A 25,108-nucleotide genomic window follows, 5' to 3' on the forward strand; every position below is an offset into this window, starting at 1 on the left:
GAGGCATGCCCATCCCGCCCGTGTAAACAATTTGACCTACATGTGTATAAGCAACGAGTATTACTTGATTAAATGATTGATGTCTGTATGCGTGAGGCCAACTATGACATATTTAAACATTTGGTCACCGATTGATTTATACTTGTAATTTAAATACATCAATTCAAATACATTATGTGACATTTCTCTTCGAGCCTGCTTATTTATTTGCATATTTCATTTGTCTAATTCAGAGACTTATCGGTAAGAATATTAGAAGGATGGGTTCCATTACCCATGGTAAATTATCCAAATTATCTAAGGTTAGTACACTTATCTATGATGTACCTAATTAGGTGTTAGTAATTGCAGACATTTGGTTTATTATTTTTAAATTAATACTATGCAGTCATTACACTAGCTGAAAACGCACTATTTTATGATCTTTTAAAATATAAAAAACAGCTATCTAGAGAAGCCTAGAATAAAGTATCGAAAAACATACAATATTTTCAGAATATTTTACTTGTACATCGATCACAAGCCCAATTCCCAAAATGTGTTTTTTTATTATATCGTGTACACAAATATGTTAAGTATTAAATTTATTCATAACACATTATTACATCGTGCCAAAATATAAAATACAGTAAAAAAAAAAAGGTATTAACTATAGATTTTTAATTTACGTATATTACGTTATGAATAATTTACAAAAATTATTTTTTTTTTTGAAGACTGAGCTTCGGTAAGTGGGTTATTGACTGGTGCTAAAATTAAACCCATTATTAGTAATTGTATACAGTATATCTAACAACAAAATCAACTTTATTATTAAAGAATATGCATGAGCAATATTAATGTTCATTTAGAGGTGCACTAAGGAATAATGATTTTAAAAAGATGCTTATAAAAGAGATTCACATTGGAAATCAAAATTTTATTTTTATGTTTATAAATGGTTACCATTGGTTACAGAATACAAAAGGCATAGTAAAATGTGTAGAAATTAGTATTTTGTTTGTATGTAAATGGTTGAAATTGGTTACTCGGTCAGACGACGTAAATTCATGCACAAAATCGTCGCTTTTATAGTTTCGAATAAAGGTACCATATATACTTATCTTAAAACAATATATATATGAGAGTTAAATGTATATTTATAGCTTATATACTCAAAAACTACTCGACCGATTTTGTTGAAAATTTCAAATTATTGTTCTCGCAGATTGCCAGGTTGCCATGGGTTACAGGCTTACAGCTACCTAAAGGGTAGCTCATACAACCATATTTTTTAGCTCACTAAAAAAGAATATTTTTTATGTTTATTCAAATGGTTGCCATTGGTTACATATTATATTATTATTATAATAATTAGTAGAAATAGGTATTGTATATTAAACGTCATATTTTTACAAATATATTTACCAAACATCTTATCTTTGGCACGGGGAACGACGGGCGGGACAGCTATAGGCTAACATTATCTAGCAATATAAAATAAAATATAATATAAAAGTTAGATACCTACCTATATGATATTAGTTACGCTAATAAAAAATGATTTTAATAACACATAAATTTACCAATAAAATGACTGTTCGATATTGATATAGAATTACCTTGGATATGACTACGTATGTTTATCTTTTAAACCCTTAAACATATATAATTATTTAAATATTCACTGTGTTATTTAGAGTTTAGGGCACCTTGTACCCACCCTACCCCTCAAAGAATTCTAAAGTGTATTTTTATTGGCTCTATAATGTACATAAGTATTAAGATACATATTGCTAATATTATGTATATTATATCTAATTGAATTGTATTTCTATTAATTTTGGTTTTTAATAATATATACTATACACAAATATGGGAAATCAAAAATAGCCCCTCATAATACGGACAGTTAAAATATTATAGAAGTATCTTCAAAAAATTTTAAAACTGTTTAAGGGTAAATTTAAACGAAATTACAAAATGTATTGTTTCAAAATTGATGTTTTAAAACAATGCAATTCCTAAAAATATACATAGGTAATAGAATTTTTACTGAAATAGTATGAAATTAATAAAAATAGTAGATAATAATTATAGAATTTGATCTTTCAGATATTTCAAATAATATGTTGATCTGTTGTGCTCATTTAGTCGCCATAATAAATCCATTATACGATCCAAATATCAATCGTTTGTTTGAAATGTTCTCAAAAATATGTATTGGAACATGCAATTATTGAATTATACATTTAATAGAGATAGAGGCGAATTTGATGAATTTGATGAATAAGATTATAGTTTATTTTTTACTAATTAATGTATGATGCCAAATTTATTGCAATGTTATTGGTTGTAATCTGAAATGTTTCAAAATTAATTTTGTTTACATATTATAAATGCAATATTGAAATATCCTCGTATTAAACTTGTTTACATATTTTGCATCTATTATTAGTAATTACATATAAATGTCAACACTTTTCATTCTTACGTTATCAATCATAATAACTGAGGACAACTTTCATAATAATACAACATAAATATTCACATAAATAATGAGTATTATTGACACTTTTATAGTTATATATAAGCGTCCTTTGGTTTTTTATGAGATGTTATCTTTGTATCTAATTTTAAAACACAAATAAACAAATAATAATAGTCTTATTATAATATGTTAGAAGTACCATTAGCAGTATGAACAATACGGATTTAAAAAAAAACAAAAATACAAATACAATTAATATCTTGTTGATTTTACACTATTTACATTTATATATTGTTTGATTTTGAGTGGATTGAGTTTTATTGGTTGTTACAATACAATAGCGTGTGATTTTTCGTTTTTTTTTTGCACGACTATTTTTGTAAGCTGTAAAAAGTGTTAAAATAACTACTGAAGTATAATATTATTTGCTCGATGTCAACTCCAGCTTCAACTAAACAGGAATCGAAATTCAAGGGTTTATTATCTCGAGGTTTTTAAATTTTAATCTAACTTTATATTCAGAACAGATGATGCTCAGATGACTATTGACTCGAAAAACTCTAAAAAACAATATTTACCAAATATTGAATTACTCAACACCTAAACCTGATAATGTAATATATTCAACACTCATATACATATATATATATATATGTATAATATTAATATTATTGATGTAATATTTACAGAGAATAGAAAATTAAAAAATTTTTTATTGATTTTGTATTCCAACTAGGTATATGTTACAATAACACAAGTAAAGTAGTATAGACAGGGGTAATAGTAGTGTACCTATTATATTATAAAAATAAAATATAAAGTATAAATAGATTTTGATCATTCGCCAATCAAAATGACAGATTGGTTTATGTTCATAATATATTACATTCCATACTTTGATTACAATAACTGTTACATTGTAATACATTTATTATTTGATAGTACTATTTCGTATAACTGTCTATTATTTACATAATACACTATATTCATCATGACGAAATCTGATAAAATCGTAATACAAAAAGAATAGACAAAAACTGTTTGATACTGTTCAGTTGTATTACTTCGTAAAGATTTTCTGGTATGGATAATTCTTTTCTGGCCTCTATAAAATGTGAACAATAGGCGATAATGTGCTTAATTAATGAACGACTGTTACACTTTGGGCATAATGGGGGTTTCATCTTAGAGCCATCAGCAAAGTGCAGGGTAGCGATGTGTTGTGCATTTTTAATTTAAAATCATCGAAAGAGATTAATCTTCTTCAAAAAACGATTTTACGTCAAGTAGTTTTTCAACGATTTTAGCCGTAACAGTTGACTTACGAATTTTCTAACACTGAGCAATTATCGACAGGCTACAGCTCATACTAACTTATTATTATATTACATTGCCAAATTATAAGTTTTGATTCCTTCATTTAGTCCTTCCATTCAAGATGTTTATCAGTTGATAATTGTATACAATATTTATATTGTTATTATTGTTATTATTATTTTTTTGTTGTGTGTCCTGTGCCTGCACCATTTGATGTAGTAAAAATGCTTCAATCTTCTGCAGTTTTGAGAGTTTTTTTCTGGTAGCAATTCAGATCTAGTTGGTACTAATTGGATCAAAAGTAAACAATTCTCAGTTGTTTTCGAAATTTGCCAGACAAACGAAAAAAATGTATTTAAAACAGTCATTTTTAAGCAAATTTAATTGTAGACAAAATTGTTTTTTATTTGTTTTGTACCTTATTGAAAAAAAAAAAATGAAATAAATAAATGTTAAGACTTGAATTATTCACTAAATATTTAAAAGCGATGATATAGTTTTCAAAATATTTTGGATTATTTGTGCTTAGTGTAATGATTTAGAATTGTTGGCTCTACATATTTATATTTTTATTTGTATATGATTAAATTTTTGTTTTCGAGTAAAAAAGCTTTACAATTTACTAGTATAGTGCCTATAAGGTTAATTTGACGTTGTTCATGCCAGTATTAAGAAATATCAAAAATACACATAGTCGTAATATAATAAATATTATAGAAATAACTCTTCACTATTGCACCAATGATATTCAAAAACAATTCGAAATTCGAAATCAAATTGTACCACACTTAGCAAGCAAGCTCGAATCTCCAAATTATCAAACTCCATGAGATAAATCAAAATGTATCTCAATTGCCACATTCACTGGACATGCCAAGAAAAATTGAGGTAGTAATAAACAACAGGCTTCTCATTGGCCATTCACTGCAAATATCACACAGCTATCTAATGAACAAAGTAGACCCGCCAATTTGCTTTCATATGGTGTCCAACTAACTATCAAAAATATTCCAACGGAATGCCTCACACGCGAACAGTTCGGGGAAAAGGCCAATCTGTCTGAGAACATTTCCACGTCACTTACACATTTCCCAGACTCAACTAAATCAATAGTCGACTTCATCATCTCGTCAAAATTAATGAATAGACTGTAAAATTAATTATTGTACAAGATTTATAATCTTTTATTGTACACCAGATACTGTAAATATATTTTGTAAATCCCTATGGTCTTATTGCTGCCGAAGGTTAATTCAAATTAAAACAAAAATATATATATTATATCGTGAGTCCGCGGAAACAGGGTACACTTCATCATTCATTACCTTCAAAAAATGTTCAATTCAGCTGTTTGCGGAACATTCAACGCATTTTGAGCATGCAAAACACAACAACACAACTCTTTTTTTTTTTAAATATTAACCAATATTTTGGTTGTAATGTTTGGGTTGATCGTTTTTTTTAAAGTGATTTTGATCCATAAACTTGTATTCTAAATCAGAAATCGTCAAAGTTAGAGGTAGATATAATTAAAAAAAAAAATTTAATAACTAAATTTGATTTTTTTTTTTAATTGTTTGAATTGTATATATTTAATCCATCTAAACACCATGAATGAAAATACAATCAAACTTGTTACAAGATTTGTATAACAATTTATAATACAAGTTTTACCATCAGCATTTTATATCTAGAAATTAAAAATTTTTTGCAAAAAGCAATACAATTACATTGAAGAATTAAAGTTAAAATTTAATGAAATAGATACTCAAATGTATATTAAAGATTTACCTTCAAATAATCTTGTTATTTTGTAACTATTTAAAGCATGTTAATCTTAGAAACTTAAGACATTCCTAATTACTTGAATAAGTATCACTTTCTATGCATGATTACAAATTCAAAATATTTAGCCTAATTTTAAATTATTTATAAAACATCATCAACATACATATCATGTATGTATATATTTTTTAAACTGGATAGGTATTTTAAAATGTAATTTATGTGAAATAAATAATTATTTGTATACTCACAAAACAGCAAAAACTCTCAAAGTTATATGCTTAACTTTAAATGTTGTCTTTTTATATCATCTTTAGTATACCTATTTATTTATTTTTTTTGTTGATTATATGTATAGAATACAATTAGGTTTATATAGGACAAATTAAGATACTTATACCTACAAATAATATACGAACAATATTGATTTAACTATTAAATTGTACATAATTAATATTTGAATAGTTAATAATTTATTATTTTTACTATTTATTTCTTACAATTGTTATTAAATTTAATGCAAATCAATTAAAAAAATCAAAATTTTGCACAATGCATCCAGAAGATTGTACTCCGGACCGAATTTGAACATTGAGGCGCTAAAAAAAGACGATAATTTTTACTATTGAAAGCTGGATTTTTAAAATGTTTTTAAATTATTAATTTAAAAAAAAAATCTTTTTACGTTATAACTTATAATACTAATATAGTTTTTATTAAATATTTATTATTGTACATTTTTACCTACTTATTAGTTATTACATCACTATAAACAATTAAAAATATTTAAATAAAAGTGATCAGCACTAATATAATTCTTTATATAAGCCCATTAAGAGACTACATTTTATAATAGTTCATTGTAATTGTTTACTTATATTTTTTCCCAAAAAAATCTAATATATTTTCATCACGAAGTCAATTCCTATTTTACTAAATAATTTTAAATGGAATGAATTAAAGAAACTAGTGGTGTTGCTGTATTTTTTACAATGGTCGATATTCGTTAATGTAATAATGAAAACCTATTACAAATGTATAACTATTTTTATTTGTAATTTTCCCCCTGACTGAGCAAAATTTAAACGTTATTCGGTTGAAATAATGTCAATAATATTGTGATTGCAATATATAGTTCTACATTGAATATTTAGTGCAGATTATGTTATAGTATTTATTTATGTTATTTATATAAAAAAAATTACTGAAACACAAATGATTGGTTAGTTAAAAATGTCGATGTGTTATTACATGTCAGTGGTTTGTAATGTACACTATTATTTATATTTCAAATAAACTATTATTCTAAGATTTTATTTTTTATTTAATCAGTTGTATCTTATGCAATTAAAATCTACACTCCGAGTAGTATAAATATTGTTTTTATTTAATTATTTTTGTAGATATTTTGTTTTGAAATCACAATATTTTTGATTAATGTATTCTGAACGCACTGGACCGTTTGAATACAAAAAAAAAAACAAATTTCTATTAATAATTTACATTTAAACATTCAATAACATATATATAGCTAAGTTAGATGTATTGATAAAATAGTGAGATGAGTTTTCCAAAAAAACATTCTTATTATTATATGTATACAAAAGTAAGTGCATTCTATTTAAATCGCTTACTGTAGTTGAGCTAAGAATTTAACTACCTAACCATTAAAGTGATACGACCATACAACTGATTAATTTATTGAAAATGTGTGTAAATATTTTTGTGGTCAGTTGCTATGCAACAGTTGCCAACAAAATAATATTTGAAGTATACTTAGGTACCGTCCTTCTATCCTTATTTCTGTGAACGACTAAAAACGATTTTTTTCTGATGTATTTTCAATTTATGGAACTTTCATTGTATTAAAAAAAACTTTTAAGGTTTGAATGCTGAAGTGACTCCAATAATTTATTCTTAAAAATTAATTTTGTACCGTTTACTGTTATATTTATAAATGAATACCTATCTTAACATTATGTAATAAAACTTATTGTAGAGTGTCTGCTGTGGTTGAAAAATCAAGTTTCATTTTAATATATTTTAATATACATATTGAAATAATTCTAAATTTCATCAATACAACTTCATACTGAACTCTGAAGTTGACTATTTATATAGGCACCTCATTATTTTGAAATATTTTTAGTCAAATAATAACCTAATATTATCTAATTAAATAGAAATAATAATTAGAAATTTAAATTGTTTTTTTTTTGATATTGATCATTATAAGTTTATAAATATAAATTATTTATACATAATTTTAACTTTTAGACTATAATATTTTAGTACTTATATAATAGCTGAGTTTATTTTACAAAACATTACAACTGTAAAATGTTAATAATTTACTTCAAATGACATATTGTTGTAGGATAATAATAGGTAGGTGGTGTATTTAGACTCAAGAGTTAAAATAAAATATAAAATACCTTTGTAAAATTAATTAAGTTTGTACTGTTCACTGTTCACACCAATTGAAATGTTTTCAGCTATCGATTAGCTATCTGATCGATTGAATGTTTAATATACATTTAAGTGATTTTTATTGATATTTTCTGCAATAATTAAGTATTAAATATTGGGTTGTTGGTGGTGGGTTATTGTATAGTCATATACGTTTCACGGTTGGTAAATTGTTTTGTATGGTTTATAGTGTTTATACAATGTTGATCGTCAAGCACTTGCTATTAAAAATATGCCAATACCTCTTAAAAATGTACTTGATGAGGCAGTGAAGATTATAAATTTCTTAAAATCTCGACCATTGAGCACAAAACTGTTCACAATTTTGTGTGAAGATATGGGAAGTATGCAAAAATCACTACTTTACCATACCGAAGTAAGATGGCTTTCTCGGGGAAAAACACTTGTACGCTTACTTGAATTGCGCAATGAATTGTACGTTTTTTTCACCGATCACCTATTTAATTTACAGCTCTGCAGACTTACTGATAAAATTTGGTTATTTCGACTTAGTTACTTGGCTGGTATTTTCACAAAATTAAATGAAGTGAACTTATCAATACAAGGTAAAATGACACCATTTTCACGGCAAATGACAAAATTCGAGCTTTAAAAAAAAATTAAATTTTGGGCTGTGTGTTTTTTTCAACATAAAATTGATAGTTTTCCTTTGTTAAGGGAATATTTAGAATCGATTGATGGTAATATTGGATATTTTGATGAAATATATGGCGAAATTGAACAACATTTAAATGAAATACTATCGTCATTAGAAAAATATTTTCCAGATAGTAAAAATATAGAATTGATCAACGATATAATTGGGTTAAAAATCCATTTTTAATCAACGATAAGCCCGAAGATTTATCTATAACGGGAGTATGAAGAATTTATTGAAATGACCAATTCATCTTTAAAAATTGTATTTGATTAAATAGCATTAACAGATTTTTGGTGCAGTAGGAGTATTACTAACGAATATCAATCTCTGGCTAAAAAAGCTATCTTAGCACTTCTTCCTTTCGCAACAACATATCTATGTGAAACTGGATTTTCATCATATGTATCAACGAAAACCAAATATCGTAATAAATTGGATGCTGAAGCAGATATGCGCATTCAACTCTCGCCTATCAAGCCAAATATAAAAATACTGATCAATAAAAAAAGCCAACATCATGGATCACATTAATAAATAAATAAATTGCTAAAATATTATGTTCTTTTTTTCTTATTAAATTAATATTAATTAAATAATTTGTGTATATTTGTATTTTACAGAAAATAAAAATCAAAAGCCAATCATTTACAATTGACATCATTTTTTATGAATTTTTGTTGTCTCATATAGACATTTCTGATTTTTGGGGCTCCGTAATTTTTTTTTAGGAACTTAAGGGCTCCGCGAACAAAAAAGTTTGAGAACCGCTGGTTTATACAATGTTGATGTTGGTGAAGTCTCAATTTTCTATAGGTGTATAGAATTTCGATAAGATAAACAAATTCTCTATTTTTTTGCGGCTTGGACACATTAAATTATCTATACTTTTGTCTTAGAATTGCATTTTTGCTTGGTTTTCAAGTTATTGTATTGTGATAATGACATTTCTAATATTTTATTTTTTATTTAGTTTTAGATATTATATAGTAGTACACAATAATATGTTTGTTCAAGTGTATATTGTATACCTATGTATTTTTTTGCTATACAGCTTCATTGATCGCTATATAATATAATACTATATTATGTTGTTATAGTAATATGCCAATTCACTTTTCTACATTTAACAAAGTAACAAAATTACACAAATTTTATTTAGAGATTTTTTCAATAGAAATTGTTGTTGAGCATCAATCTACATTGAATATAAGTACTTACTTAAGCACTCAGTAGTTATTGCTCTTAGTAATGTTTCTATACTTTTGGTTTAACACGAATTAAACATTTGAATACAGAACATAGAACAGTTAGTGTATGGCTTAAATTATTATTCGTGCATGAATAAACAAAATAAAATGTTTGCAGTATAATGCATTTTTAATGCCATGCAATGGGTTGTACATTATATTAAAAATAGTTTGTGTAATTTAGGAAATATGCCGTTTTTATTTTATAAAGTAGATACTTTATTTTAGTTTCTGTGCGGAGCAAGGAATGTATTGGTTTTATAATTGTGCGTGTGTTGTGTGCCTTTCATCACATTTTCGAGCTAAAAATTTGATTTAGTATATAATACTATAAGATCCACAAATACTCAATAGCTCTCAACGACCCAACGTTAACAGCAATTGCTCGCCACCACGAGAAGCAAAATATGTCTCTATTAAAGATTTCTCAAAAATAAACCTCAACCGCAAACTACCCATCAACGGTTTTAATGACAGTGTGGTCAAAAATCTATTTAAGTCTAAAAATCCTTCAATTAAAACATCTTTGGACTTAACTTACACTAACTCTGAAATTATGGCCAGCTGGAAGGTTAGGTAGTACACAGCTTACAGGCTTTGACCTACCGGCTACCATGCAACCTGCGGTCCACACTTAACAGAGTCCATACTTCCAATGATAGATTCCCCCCCATGAGGCATAGGAAACTCACCAGAACGCGATTGCAGCGAAACTCATATCGCATTCGAATGCCCAACCAGCTCCTATCAGGGACCCAAAATAGATTGTCTCACAGCCTCACTCACACATTTATTCAGTGGCAGGAGAATCTAGATCTACAACTCTAATACCAAACTTAATAATTTACTGCCTTATTAATTCGCTGTTATTCACAATATTATTATACATTTTATTTTATTTTATTTTTTTCATGTTACATTTTTATCATTAGTCTATTGCATATAATCATAAGCCATACACTAAATAAATGAAAAAAATATTTAATATATGGGAGGATTCTTGTAATACACTTAATCGAATTGGTAGTATGAGGTATAAAATGTTATACAATTCCCAGTATTTTTTCACAACTTTTCTCCAAAAACTGCCGGAAAGTGGAAATATTAATAAAATAATACTTAAGAGAAATTTTCAAAATATGTAGATTTATAATTTTAAGCTACCTATAAGATATAGCTTCTATTCCACGAACCTTTTTGCTCCTTTTTTACGGTAAGTTGGTTATATTTACTTGTAAGACGCTATAAGTGATATTTTGGAACGCAAATTAGATTCACCTTCCAAAGTTCCAAATAGCGATGCTTTTACGCCAAATTGTTCGTATCGCAATTATTTGACATTGAATTAAAATTTAACCCGTCTTTACAGTGACCTATACTCGACGATTATCAAACATTTAAATCCTACTGTATATTATAGCAAGTTTCCTTTTTTTTCTTTTTACTGTTACAGAAAGTGCAATTGTTACTCAACTTGGCAAAGGCTATCTCAAAAAGTTTTTATGAATATACATTTTTCATTTAGTGACGTTCAATACAGTGAAAACATTTATAAAACATTTGGAACTATATTATGGATATTCAACATAACGTCAATGGCGTTGGTATAGGTATACCTACACTACCCTCACATGAGTGTTGTAGTTCAAACTTCCAGCTGTACAGAAGTTTTAGATCTTTGCACATGGTCAATAAATAACTCTATTTTATTTTCACTGTAAAGCTATGCGATGAAAGATAATTTTTTTTTCAAAATATAAAATCATATAATATTGTTAGCACTAATTGAACTGTTTTGATATTGAGTGTATTTGACTCGATTATAATATAAAAGCTATTTTTTTATTTCCTTAAAAAAAATTAATGAACAATTGAAAAAAACATTACGTAATATTTTTTTAAACTAATGCAGGGGAAATAAGTTGAGTTAAGTTGGATTAATGTTTCTTTGTTTATTTAATTAGCAAATAAATGAGTATATTATTCAGTTAAAAAAATACAACCAATTGAACTTGAATTAATTAACTTGATGTCTTGTTAATATCAATAATATTCTATTCATGCTGAATGTTTAATGTTATTTTTTCGAAACCAAAACTTTATCAAAAGATTGTTCTTTTTTCAGTTTCACTTATTTGTGAAATTAACTGTAATGTTATAAGTTTTAACAGCAATCGTCAAAAATATGTTTGCTAACGTCGGTCTTACAGTTATCTAATACACTTATGAAAAACAACTTTATTAGTAATTTATAATTGAATAATTGTTATACCTTTGTTGACAATAATACAATTTCAATTAGGTTGCATTCAATTAAGTATGCCAATTATTGAGTTAACTCTGCTGTTAATTATGTATTTTTATAGCAATCATTACGAATTATTTTTGAAGTTGTATAATTAAAGTTTTATTAAACTGAAATATATGATACTGATAAACAATGATTCCATCTATTTGAAAAAATAAATATGATGTGAAAGATGTTAAACGACTTTCATCGTAGTATAATAGAATAAACAAATCTATTTTAATTTATGTTTTTACTAAAAAAATTAAATTAAAATACGTTTTAAAATTTTAAATATAAATGTGAAATATTGTCGAACATGGGTAACATAAATAATCAAGAATTTTGTTAAAAGGCTTTTGTTAAGCTATGTTTTTCAAGATATCGTTTTGAATTATTCGACAATTTGAGAACTGACCTTTGGAAAGTTTCGTCCGTTAAATTTCCAATTTATATTGAAAAAGCTGTTTGAAACTTTTAAATATTTTTTTAGTATGGTTTTGAAATTCTTTTTTGATTTCGTTGAGTACATTTACCACGTGTATTCAAGTACTTAGAAGCTAAAAGTCTAAAAAATCGGAAGATAACATTCTGAAATATTATTATTAATAACAACGTTTACTTGCGCTTGTTTGGTACTCGTTTTTCTGCTCGTCAAGGCAATTGTCTTGTATCGAAGAAGTGTCTTGGTAAGCAATCAGGGTAACATTGTTTCACGAATCAAAAATATGAAAAGGTATAAATTCAATATATATAAATTATAGTGTGTTGTGTATTCATATTATGTCTCAAAATACATTCCTTATTCTTTAAATTATCATAAAAAGTGCATATTGAAACGAAACGAAATGAATAATAATAATAAAAAACACTAGGTATAAAATACCTCTACGTTAACTAAATTTAACTGTGTACCATCTTATAAGTCTATACATATTTATAATAGGTGAGTGAGTAAAAAAAGTATATTTTTACACATGGATTTTTTTTCAAATCATGACTGTTATTGGATATCAACGAGAATCATAAATCGATAGTGGGAGAGCATATAAAATACTTCAAATGCCTACCTAATCAAGAGTCCATTCTTCCCCTTACAGATATTTTGATCTCTTCATAATAAAAAAAAAAAATGGTGTGATCTCTCGAATACCTAATAATATTTATCTGACCTTACATATTTTTAAGTATATTTATGTAATGACGTAGTTAGATTAGGCACTATATCTGGATACTATTTTCAGCGATTAGCATAATTAATCCTTAGCATGTTCTTATATATTTTTTGTCTACTCAGTGATCCACCTAATTACCAAAAAAAAAAAACACTAACCACTTATCCACTAAGACGTATACTTAGTATAAGGTATTAAGGTCTATGTATTTAATATAGAACGATAAGTGAACAATCTTATTGATATAATAAATATCAAACTACCGTCGTTTTTTTACTGATATGAAACATGTGCTGCCGTGTTGGTGCTTTTTATTGAAACAATTAAGGATTTAATAGTCCTGAAAGCCGTAAGGTATTTATCATTTATAGTCTGCGACACGAAAACCGGTCCCTGTGTACTGCAACCCGATAACCATGGGTTCTCAATCTATACAGCATACTGCGTGACTGTCACAGTGCAATTTAATTAATTACATTACGGACCTCTGGCCGCTAGGTTTGTGACGGGCAGGGGCCACTTTTCGGGTCTCCGAATATAGGTAAGTGTAATATTTTTTAGTTATGATAGCACTCATCAAATAAAGAACACAAAATATGGCAAAGCCACTTAGGCAATTGCCGACAACGAATAGGCAGTTATGTTTATTAAAATACATATTATGGTTATCAGTTTTTTCGTATAGTATTTTATCGTCTATGATCTGAACATTTTTAAAATAAAATAAGGCGGTTATGGTCTTAAAAAACGTAAATACTAGAAATAATATAAAGGTGTTTTGTGAAAAACAATGGGTTGCTGTCAATAAACAGGCACAAAAACAAAAAAATAATGATGCATACAAATGTGAACATAATCTGATGAGTTTAACTCTTGCCTCGGAGAGCTCAAAAGCTTAACATTGGTATATTTTTGAAAAATTGAGTAACTCATAAATGTAATAAACAAATTGAACTATACGTACATATTTTACAGGAAAAAATGACCTAATATCTTAAAATAATCAGTGGTTTTTTTGGTTACAATATGATCTACTTTAGAGGAATATTGTACAAAATGTTCAAGCCTTAGTTACACAAATTTAAAATTGTTTACATGTTTGATACAAAGTAATATGCAAATTTACTTCGTTTTGATGAATTTTGTCAAAATTTGAATTTTAAATTAAAAAAAATCGAACATAATATGTATCTATCTTTAATATTTCTTGTATACCTAGGTATCTAAAATAACAACTTATGAGAAACTTGTACTTATTACACTTTTAAGCTTTTCAACTTTTATTTTTTTTATCATCACTCATAGCAAAAAATTCTAAAAAAAATATGGAATATAATTCGATCGAAAACGAATTAGCTTTTTGGTAACTTTTATTGAATACACCCAGCAGAATTTTAGTATTCATACAACAAACGAAATCATATTAATTTGTAGGTGTAGGTTAAACGTATATTTATTATGAAACTGTTTTGGTTTTTTAAACCACAAATTAACACAAACTACAAAATATCGAAGTCTGAGGGGCGCCATGGCGTATATACCGTGCCATACAGTGCCCGTTTTGAGTGGATGTCGACCCGCTAGAAATAACATGGCCGTGGGGGGGGGGGCAGGGGGAGGGGACAGATGATGGACAGCTAACACTTGATGGGCCCAACGATGGGACGAAGTGCATTTTTCGCCATTTATAGAGTCGTACTCGCCACCTTCTAGTACACAGACCAACAGGCAACGGCTTGTAGCCCTTCAGTGTCGCACCTTCTGTGCACACCTTCAGTGTCATCTTCCAATGCGAGTTCTTGCCTCCCCCGTCCGGTGGATAGGGTCAATTTTGGAATCGGCGGAACTCTCCTCCAAGCGTCATTGAATTTATGCCACAGTGAGTAAGGCAGGCTAGACATGAGGCTGCGGCGCCGTTCAATAACCGTCAACCCGCAGCTACCATCGGCGCGTTCAGGCACAGACAAATCACCGCCCCATCGAGTTGTATACGGCCGTAAAGTGTATTATATTAGACGTAATGATAACTTCAAACAGTGGAAAGTCTTAAATCTGCTCAAAAATAAATAAAATGTATAATGTGTTTATTTTGGCAAAGTGGATATTTAATAAATTACTTCGGTGTAAATTTTTCTTTGATTAATTGAATAGAACAAATAGCCGCTAATGTTTGATTTCCACGAAGCTACTAAAAATCAAAATCTATGTAGTGTTCACTGCAGCGGTCGCTGTACAGATCGATCGTTTAATGGCCCTAATCCGGCCCGCAACTATCATGTTATATAAAATTATTCTTATTTCGGCTTCAACAATGTTTTTCAGCCGTTATTAATCATATTATATGAGTGTAACGATATTCTCGGAAAGTAAGCTACCGATAACAGTATATAGCGAGTGCACGAATTCAAATTGGAATACCGCCCAAAATCCTTGGGGGATGCAATATTAAAAAAAAAAATGTCTCGGAAAATCCACGGACGCATCCATTTCAACAGATCGCGTATCGCGGCATCTCTCGGCCGCCCCCGTCCGTCGACCACGTGACACGCACGCGCTGTCCGAACTTTCGCATCATCCATGCCACCGAGGACTTCACACGTGGACGCGGCGGCCAGTCGTACCGCCGAGTCCACAGCCGACGCAACTTTCATTCCGCGTCCGTCGATCTACCGCGAAATCGTAGTTATCGCCAACGTCTCTGCAGTTGTAATTTTCATTCCCCCCTCCCCGCCAAGAAAATCAAATATTCCTTCGACACTGGTACGTACGTTTACTCTATTTGTTATTGCAACGTGCTATATAGGTTTATATTATTATGGAAATTAAATATTGTGTAATAATATGTTATACCTACATACTATTAGTACACAGTATCATATTATAATGTATATTATTCAAAAATATAATATTCGACGCCTTTGGAGATTAGTTTTTTTAATAATTTTTACACTTAACATCGTTAAAACCTTTTTTTTTAGATTTCATTATCGATGATTACATTTTTTTATTTTGTTTTTTTTTTTGTTTTTTAAGAATGTAACACATCCACGGGGGCTTGTACATGTATAGGTGGTTGAACTCGATTGCAAATCGGTTGCTCTTAGTTTTACTTTTACTGTTATAGATTTACCAAATAGGTAATTACCATAAGTTTTGCATATTTGTGGTATTTTCATTTGGTACACGTATTTTGCACACTTGATATTTAGGTTTTTTTTTTGTTTGGCTGTTTTATTTTACATATGATAGAAAAATAATATGGGAAGTCCGTACTTAAATCAATCATTGCAATTATATGTCATACGATATCTTTTACCAATGCATTCACCGCAGTGTTTAAAAATTGTTAGAATTTCGATATAAATGGTTCTACGATTTAATAATATCATTAGTTTTGATATTAAACTATATTTTTCAGAATTTTTTTGCTACATCGTTTTATTATTAGTCACATTCATTCTTATACGTAGTCATTGCTGCAGAAAGAATATTTTTCGAGCATTTTAATATTTCAATATCAAAGAGAAGTTATAATGTATGTTAAAGTAATTTATTTTTTGTAGTTTCTTAAAAATTAAATTGTCATGTATACACTATATAGCTAAGTTTATTATATAATATTATTTATTCACTACATTGCAGTTTCGTGTGAATATATATATACATATTGTACAATATAATTAGGTATGTGATGTAGATAATATATTCCTATTCTTCCACTCATATTACATAAAATATGTTATGATCAGCAATAATATTATAAATACATTTTATTCTCTCAAAATTGTAGACTGTAAATATTAACTGTCGAGAAAGTGCACAAAAATCGCAGTTAGGTTTTTGATTAATTTGCTTTTTTAGTATTTAATTTATATACAATTTTTTTTTATTAAAGCATAGCAAATGAAGTTTTAAGATGTATTGGGTTTATTATACTTGTATGTACTATTTTCCAGTATAGTTTGGAATGCATCAAATCTCTGAAGTCTGTAACACCACATGAACTGTGTTAAAAAATAAAATATATTATGAATCAATGAAACTAGGGTCTGTTCTTATTCGTTTAGTCCTTTTGTTCATTAATAATAAAAATTAATCTCAACAAAATATAAGCATTTTAATATAAATATAAATATAAATATGTATAATCTATATATTATATAAGCCAAAAACCACTCACTCATTCATCGCTGCATTTCAAAAACTACAGAACGTACGAACTTGCAATTTGGAATAGTGGTTCCTTTGAGGTTGTAGATGTGTAATAAGACAGAATTTTCTGATATTCACATTTTAAAAAGTGGTATCTAAGAAAAATCTTGAGATACGCGATGAACTTTTTTTTTAAATAGTTGCCATTAGCTGTTTGGACATATGGGGTGTAAACATGCACCAAATCGTCACACGTATGGCCTCGAATAAACATATTAGGTTAAAACAATCTTAGAACAATTTTTATGAGAATGTATTTATAAAATAGTTCTTCTATGTTTGTTGCTTATAGACTTAAAAACCTATCAGTTTTGACGAAAATTTCAGAGATTGTTCTTAGATGAGTTATCAGGAAAGTTTAGATCTAAGATAGAGCTATAAAATACACCATCACTGAGATAAACCAATATAACGAAGTATTTTGTATTAATTGATCATTACAAATGAGTTTCAATGGCCCCTATTTGGCAGGGTTAATACCAGGTGGCATACACACATATACATAATGGGCAAAAACTACTGAATCAAATTTTTAGATATGTCAGAAAAGTTAAGAAAGAAAGTAGTTTAAACCACGTTAAAAAATATACCAAATGCTAAATCCAATCATCGACTTGTGGTTGCCCATCTATGTTGAATTATTCCACAAAGCTAGGTTCACTGACTCCGATATGTCAGTGAACTGAGGTACACTAAAACTGAGATGCATTCAAACCGAGATACACCTATATAGCGTATATACTATACATAGAATTTGTTCCAAAAAAATCTCCACATGGGTGACACTGGGATATTCAGCTAGTAGTATTATAATACTATAATATGTATGTTTGACAAATTTAAATGGTGTATTATATGTAACAAATTCCTAATAAAATTGTTACAACTACAATATGTTATGCGGATATATGAAACCCGTGACGGAAGGATTTTTATGTGGTGAGGATTCTAAATCAATACCTTGTTGTGTAACAACAATAAATTGCAATTATTTTATTAGGACTTATGAGTAAAGTAAGTGGTCGGCAACTAGAAGCCCACGCATCCATTGTATACGGCCAACTTTAAATTCTACAATGACGAAATTTAATCGAATATCATAATATCAAAATAATCATATTGCATATTGCATATTGTATAAATATAATTGAACGTTGTGTTTTTTTAATAATTTGTAATACAAAATTTTTATTTTTGTCTGGCCCGTGAAATCTTTTTAATTTTTGAATGTGGCCTTGGAGTCCAAAAAGGTTGCCAACTACTGAGTTAAGGTATTCTCGTACTTCAAAAAATATTCAACACTATAATAAATATAGTTTATGAATATTGTTTGAGTTTTTTAAAATATTGATAATTCGAAAATGAGGTAACGATGGGAAAAAAAGGTGAGATGCAATGTAGGTAGTTTATCTAATTAAATAATTACATTTTAATTTACGAGTCATATGTTATGTATATTTTATCTAACCTTTTTTGATTCATTATGTTTCTATCATGTATTTATAATAAAATGTTTTTTTATGGCATCCGCTTAGTGATGTTAACTATCGTCAAATATCATAATATTGACCCCTTATGAAATTAAAAATAATTTACTCTCATTCCAACTTACAACTGTTACAAGCAGCCACTGTAAATTTCATATGACATACATAATACAAATAATAAAGTGATGTACGTATGAAAGTTGTTGGTGTACTATAGTAAACATTTTTGAATTTATTAAACTGAAGTTCGACGGTGAATATGTTATGAATTTTCGTATTTTTAACAAGTAAAAATATTCAAGTTCAACTTAAACTTTTTACAGTAGTAAAACAAAAATACGTACTTTATAGATTTGCATTTTTTTAATACTTACAAGCTCGATAACTTAATTTTATTGGTATATATAAACATAATACGTTATTTATCCTGCAATTTATATTTCATAAATTATTTACTAAAATTGCTGGTAAATCGGCATCTAATTACCACCTCGATTTCTACCAATAATATAATTTTTAAATACAAAATATTCCCCAATAGTTTTAAAAGTTGTTTTTAAGATTAATAATTGTTATTCATGGGATCATGTTTCATATAAAGTTATTAACAAAGAATTGTATACGGAGCTGGAGAAAAAAATCTCAATATAATTATAATACCTATAATTATTTGTTTCACAAAATAATTTTAATGTACATGAAAATTAAGAATAATGTAAAGAAGATCATAATTCACGATAACAATATACAGTTATATAATATAAAATATTTGAAACTAGTGTCTCTTTGAAAAATCCGTAACTATGAAACGATAGTATAAATAAAGTATAATGTATTGAAATTAAAGTTAAAATGTTTAAGGGAAGTTTTTGTTTTGATTTTTTAAAGAAAATATTTAACTTACTTTAAAATTATTGAAGTATTTAGCCAAATTTATTAAAACGGAATCATGTAACTAAAGTAAAAATGTTATTATAAAACTTGCAAGTGACATTATTTTATAAGAGATATAATTTGAAAAAATAAATATATTAAATTTTAATATTAAATAAGTATATTTTTATATTTTAATATAACTTAATATAGAATATAATGTCAATCATTTCATTTTTAATTTTACTTTTACGTAGTTATCAAACTCTATAACAATGTTTTTTAATATAATATAAAATATACATATTTGGTTAAAAATGACAGTGTTAAACAAAAATTATAAGAAGCAGTTCTAGTATGGTTGTACTTGCCTCGAGTGTACAATATTTTCTGAATTTTAATTAATAAGACCAGCTCAGCAAAATTGGTTAGTACTATATGAATATCTATAGTGATAAGTCGTATAAAGAAATACTCTCCCAATGGAATAATAGGTAGGAAAATGCATTTTATTTTTTGCATACTAAGGTGTCTTGGTTAAGTTATTTAAAGTAATAAAAAAATATAAAATTTTATTTTGAGATGCCTATTATTGTAAATGTGTATTACTGATGAAGTCCCTAGTAGTTGACACCTTTTGGTCACATCAGTGTATAATACATTAAATACAACGATCAAACGAATTATGTATTGATAGTCACATACTCACATCTCTTATAACTTAAAGGTGCTACGTGGTTGCACTATTATGGATTTTTTATATCTGGTGTTGGTGTAAAAATTATTTTTTTTAGGCCTACTTTACAGGTAAAGCCTATCGAAAAACAATATTTCCATAATTTTATTTTAATAAAAAATTACCGTTTTTGGTGGATTTGACTCCAATTAATATTTTTATATTTTTATGTAAATTCTGTATCCCGTTTTGTCGATCATACCTTAAATTTTATAAATTATTTAACTTATTTGTTAGAATTTTTGTTGAATTTTTTAAACTTTTGTGGGTATTTACAAAATTTTACCTACATATTTATACTACTTGCATTATTTTAATATATACCTATATTTAATTATTAGTGCAAAATGTATATTATATATTCCTATACAATAAAAATTTTTTTAAAACTGTATCCTCGTAACCATACTGGTGCCAGGAGGAGAATGTTTCAACCAGTTTTGTTAAAAAAAATGATGAAAATTAATAATTTTTTTCTACGTGTGAAATTCTAGTCGACTTTTTGGATTGCGAAGAATCTGACATGATGTCCACGAACAACTGTTAGTTATAGTGATCATCCTTGGGCCTATATAATTGTTTCCCGTGTATCCGTGTACATTATACCTACTGCCAATTCAATGGGAAACGCGGGAACGACAAGAAGAGGATCGATATTCTCCAAGCAGGACTCTACGGGTGAAGATGGCTCAACACGACACAACAAGCGGCTTTCGAGCAGGCAAAATACTTTTCTGGAAGAAGAAGAGTTTCCGCCAGAACCACCGGCAATACCTCCACCGGAACCACTGACTATGCGGCAGAAAGAGTTGCTCACTGAAATGTGGAAATTGTTAGAAGAGGACATCGCAAAAGTCGGCGTCATCACATTCGTAAGGTATATTACACAAATATTAAAATTTATTTTAGACATAACACATAGTGCTATCGTGAAAAAAAACTGTCTTAGAAATCTACATACTCATTTTATGTATTACGCTATTATAATATTGTAATATTTTTGGGAATTCACCAGGTGTTAGTGATTTTAAAATTGACAAAAACGATTATTGTGATTTTAATATTGGAATAATATTTTAACGGAATAGGTGGATTATTTATAAAAATAAAAACAATACTATTAATTACACATTGCGTATTTAAAAATAATACATTGGTTACTGGTAGACACTACTGAAATAGGTTCTTTATTTATTGTATAAACTATAAATACATTTTAAAATTATTGTTTGATGTTTTCAAATTCATGTGCCAGTGAAATATTAAACAATATTTAAATAGTATTATATATTTATATAATATTATAGTGCATACAATTATAGTTTTATATTAATTTATTTAGTCTTAATTGTTTCATGTTTGTAAATTTGGATGATATTATTATTCTATGAATGTTATTTAAAAGTTCAATTTTTGGTAGGTACATCACATTTTGAAAGAAACAATCACATATTATGAACTATTTTAACTAAAGACAAGTCAAATTTCTGTAAATTATAGTGGAATTGAAATATAATATATAAATATATAAATTGAACACTGTAAAATGTAATTTACGAGGTTTTATTTGAAACAATATAAATTGAAATATAAAAATCTTGGTTTTAAGTATTATAGGTACCTGCATTACAAACATAATTTTATGTAATGCATATAATTATATAATATATATATAGGGTTGGATTAAAAATTTAATAATTAAAAATATAGTTATTTGATGAATAAAATATTTTTCGTCATTTGAAATTGTTAATGGAAAATTCACTTTGAACTGTATGTATGCATTAATTTATGTTATAATGTTGTGTAGGTGCACATCTATTATTATATAATCTGGTTGAAATTAGTATTATGATGTAATATACATTAAAATATTTAATTTATTTGATAATGCCTCGTTGAACTCGTAAACTTTTGTTTTTTATTTACAAGCGATCTAAACATGATATGTTTGTGCAATGAGCATATTTGTTGTTAAATTTTAATTTGTGAAAAAAATCTTGAAAAATAGTCACTCATTAGTGACATTATTGTATCTAAATAATGGTACAATCTATTTTCTTTTGAGACGATGGGGAGGATTCCCAAACATGGTTCTTTCATCTTCCATATACCTTCAACTTACAAGCGAATGGTGATTCAGAAGTGAGGAGTAGTAGCTACGATAATACAATAATGACGGTTGGCTTTGTCTTCAACTATTTGCATATGGAGAAAGGAATGGAAAGCACGGTTTCTGGTATAGTAAGGGATATTTGTGATTAGACAAAGGTTTTTGACTGGAATGTTTGGATTTTTGGCAAAACCCAATATTTGGATGTCATACAACCATATAGGCTTGTTAGGGAGCTTGAAAACATTTAGTTTGTTTGTATATTAGTAATAGTTAGAATAATAAACTTAGATGATTTGTAAGTTATTGACATAATATAAATTGTGTACTTTGTATAACAACTATCATAAGATTCAATAATTTAATACAATCTAATGCAAAATGGTTGGAAATTTGATACTTTATTTTTAATACATTTGATTTATTCTAGTATTTATACTTGACTCTTAATTAAATTCACTAAAGAATGGAATAATTTGTAAAATTATTTTTAATCCTACTTCTTATTACATATCATAGAATACGTTTGTTGCCATATAGACATTTTAGGACTTTAGACACTCTTACAAGAGTATAATATCACGAACATGTTCTGCAAATATCAGATGTAAGTTCAAAGTAAAATTATAAAATCATTCTGATGCATTCCATATGCTCATGTGATTTATATATAAATTAGGTAGGTGTTTAATTATTAAGATATTATACTTACTGGAATTGGAATTAATAATTTATTTTACGTTATTCTATATCTTTATATTTTTATATTGTATGAATCATGCAGGTAGATTATGTTATTCAATCGGACAGTGAAACTAAATTTTTATTTTAATATTTATTCCTGTTGATTGGAAATGCAGTTATCTAAGTAAACCATATTAATGATATAAATAATTGTAAAAAAAATAAGATAGTTATACAATGTTAGGAATTATACTTAATTTGTCTAATATATATTCATTAGCTATGTTTATTTAAATTACTAGTTGATCATCATGTATTAAATATTAACCTGTATCCTGTCTGAAGTTGAACATTGTGTGAGATTGAATAAATAAAAATGCTGAACCGTAACTATTGAAAATATTAATTTACTGTTATGCAATCAATTAGCAAGTATATAGGTTTAGAATGTGGATTACATAACATTACACGATTCACTCAACATAAATTACCTAGCTGTCAAAATAATTAATTTGAATTCAAACATGTTATTAATTGCATCATATAATTTACTTCTTGAGATATTATAATATGTCCTTCATTGAATTTAGCGTTATTAAAATATAACTTAAAAATAGTGAACTGTTAAAAAATAACTTAATATATAAATATTATTAAGAATTATATAAATAAGTAAATAATATCTATAAATATTGCTGAATATTATAAACTATATAAATTTAAAAACCCTGAAAAAATCTACAATTTTTAATGCGTTTATAAACTACGAGATGAATTTTCTCTGATATTGAAATATTTGTCTGGACTATGTATTGAGTACTAACTAAACAATAATGTTCTTAATACCATAAGAAATACGAATTAGTTAACTAGACAGTAGACTTAAAAGATCGAAGGTCTTGTACACAGTACAGTATAATATCTTCTAAATAACATAATACTGTTGAAATTAAAAACCAACAATGACAATTCAAGTACCAATACGATGAGATAAATCAGTTAAGAGTACTCTTTCAACGCATAAAATTAATATTTTCAAAGAAATAACCTTCGAAGCTACCAAAATTAAGGATGGGGCAAAATATGGTATTAATAATTATAATATTTGCATTTGACATATTATTATGTACGAAAACTTAAAATTATTTTCAAAGAAGATTTTAAGTGCAAATAGCGAAATTTGCAATGCAAATAGCTATGGTGGAGAAGAAATATAAATAAGATAAAAAATAATAATTTATGCTCACAATCTCTGCTTGTATTTACTAATAAAATAATCAATAATTAATAAATAAGTTATGGTACCATGGAAGCATAACTATATCAGACAGAAAAATGTATTGAAAAATTAAACAAACATAATTAAATAAAAATCATCAATATTTATGAAGTGTATAAACACGGTTCTGCCAAACTTAACTGATAAAATTCTTGAAACTTGTGTTGGGAGCACATAGAAAAAATAAACTGGACAGAAAGTTGGTTTGATATTTTATTATTTTTATCAAGGAACTACGAAACTCAACTATCAAATATAAGATATATGAGGTTGGAAAGTTGTGGTAAGTGTATAACATCAAGATAAAAATAAT

At 27.3% G+C, this 25,108-nt stretch overlaps 2 protein-coding genes across 2 annotated transcripts in view; both read left to right on the plus strand.

Annotated features, from left to right (window-relative positions):
* The first annotated feature begins 8,273 nt into the window (after window positions 1-8,273).
* Window positions 8,274-9,233, plus strand: LOC111028724 (zinc finger BED domain-containing protein 5-like). The gene is made up of 3 exons (XM_022307459.1): window positions 8,274-8,417; window positions 8,514-8,607; window positions 8,980-9,233. Exons 1-3 carry the CDS (start codon window positions 8,274-8,276, stop codon window positions 9,231-9,233), a joined length of 492 nt encoding a protein of 163 aa, XP_022163151.1.
* A 6,781-nt stretch (window positions 9,234-16,014) lies between these two features.
* The window catches only part of LOC111028755 (neuroglobin-1-like), a 94,597-nt gene continuing 85,503 nt past the window's right edge, over window positions 16,015-25,108 (plus strand). The window contains exons 1-2 of the mRNA XM_022307498.1: window positions 16,015-16,171; window positions 21,214-21,596. Coding sequence (XP_022163190.1) covers window positions 21,340-21,596 — 257 coding nt within the window. The 5' untranslated portion in view covers window positions 16,015-16,171; window positions 21,214-21,339. The remainder of the gene's footprint in view (window positions 16,172-21,213; window positions 21,597-25,108) is intronic.

This window comes from Myzus persicae, unplaced genomic scaffold (assembly GCF_001856785.1).
Source record: "Myzus persicae strain clone G006 unplaced genomic scaffold, MPER_G0061.0, whole genome shotgun sequence".
In the NCBI taxonomy this organism is placed as follows: Eukaryota; Metazoa; Arthropoda; class Insecta; order Hemiptera; family Aphididae; genus Myzus; species Myzus persicae.

What these genes read in the sequence shown, in the direction of transcription:
- LOC111028724 (XM_022307459.1), top strand. Translation starts at nt 8,274, where the DNA reads ATGCCAATACCTCTTAAAAATGTACTTGATGAGGCAGTGAAGATTATA. An exon ending in CACTACTTTACCATACCGAA is followed by an intron (nt 8,418 to 8,513) that starts GTAAGATGGCTT and finishes TTTAATTTACAG; the next exon opens with CTCTGCAGACTTACTGATAA. An exon ending in AGTGAACTTATCAATACAAG is followed by an intron (nt 8,608 to 8,979) that starts GTAAAATGACAC and finishes TTGATTAAATAG; the next exon opens with CATTAACAGATTTTTGGTGC.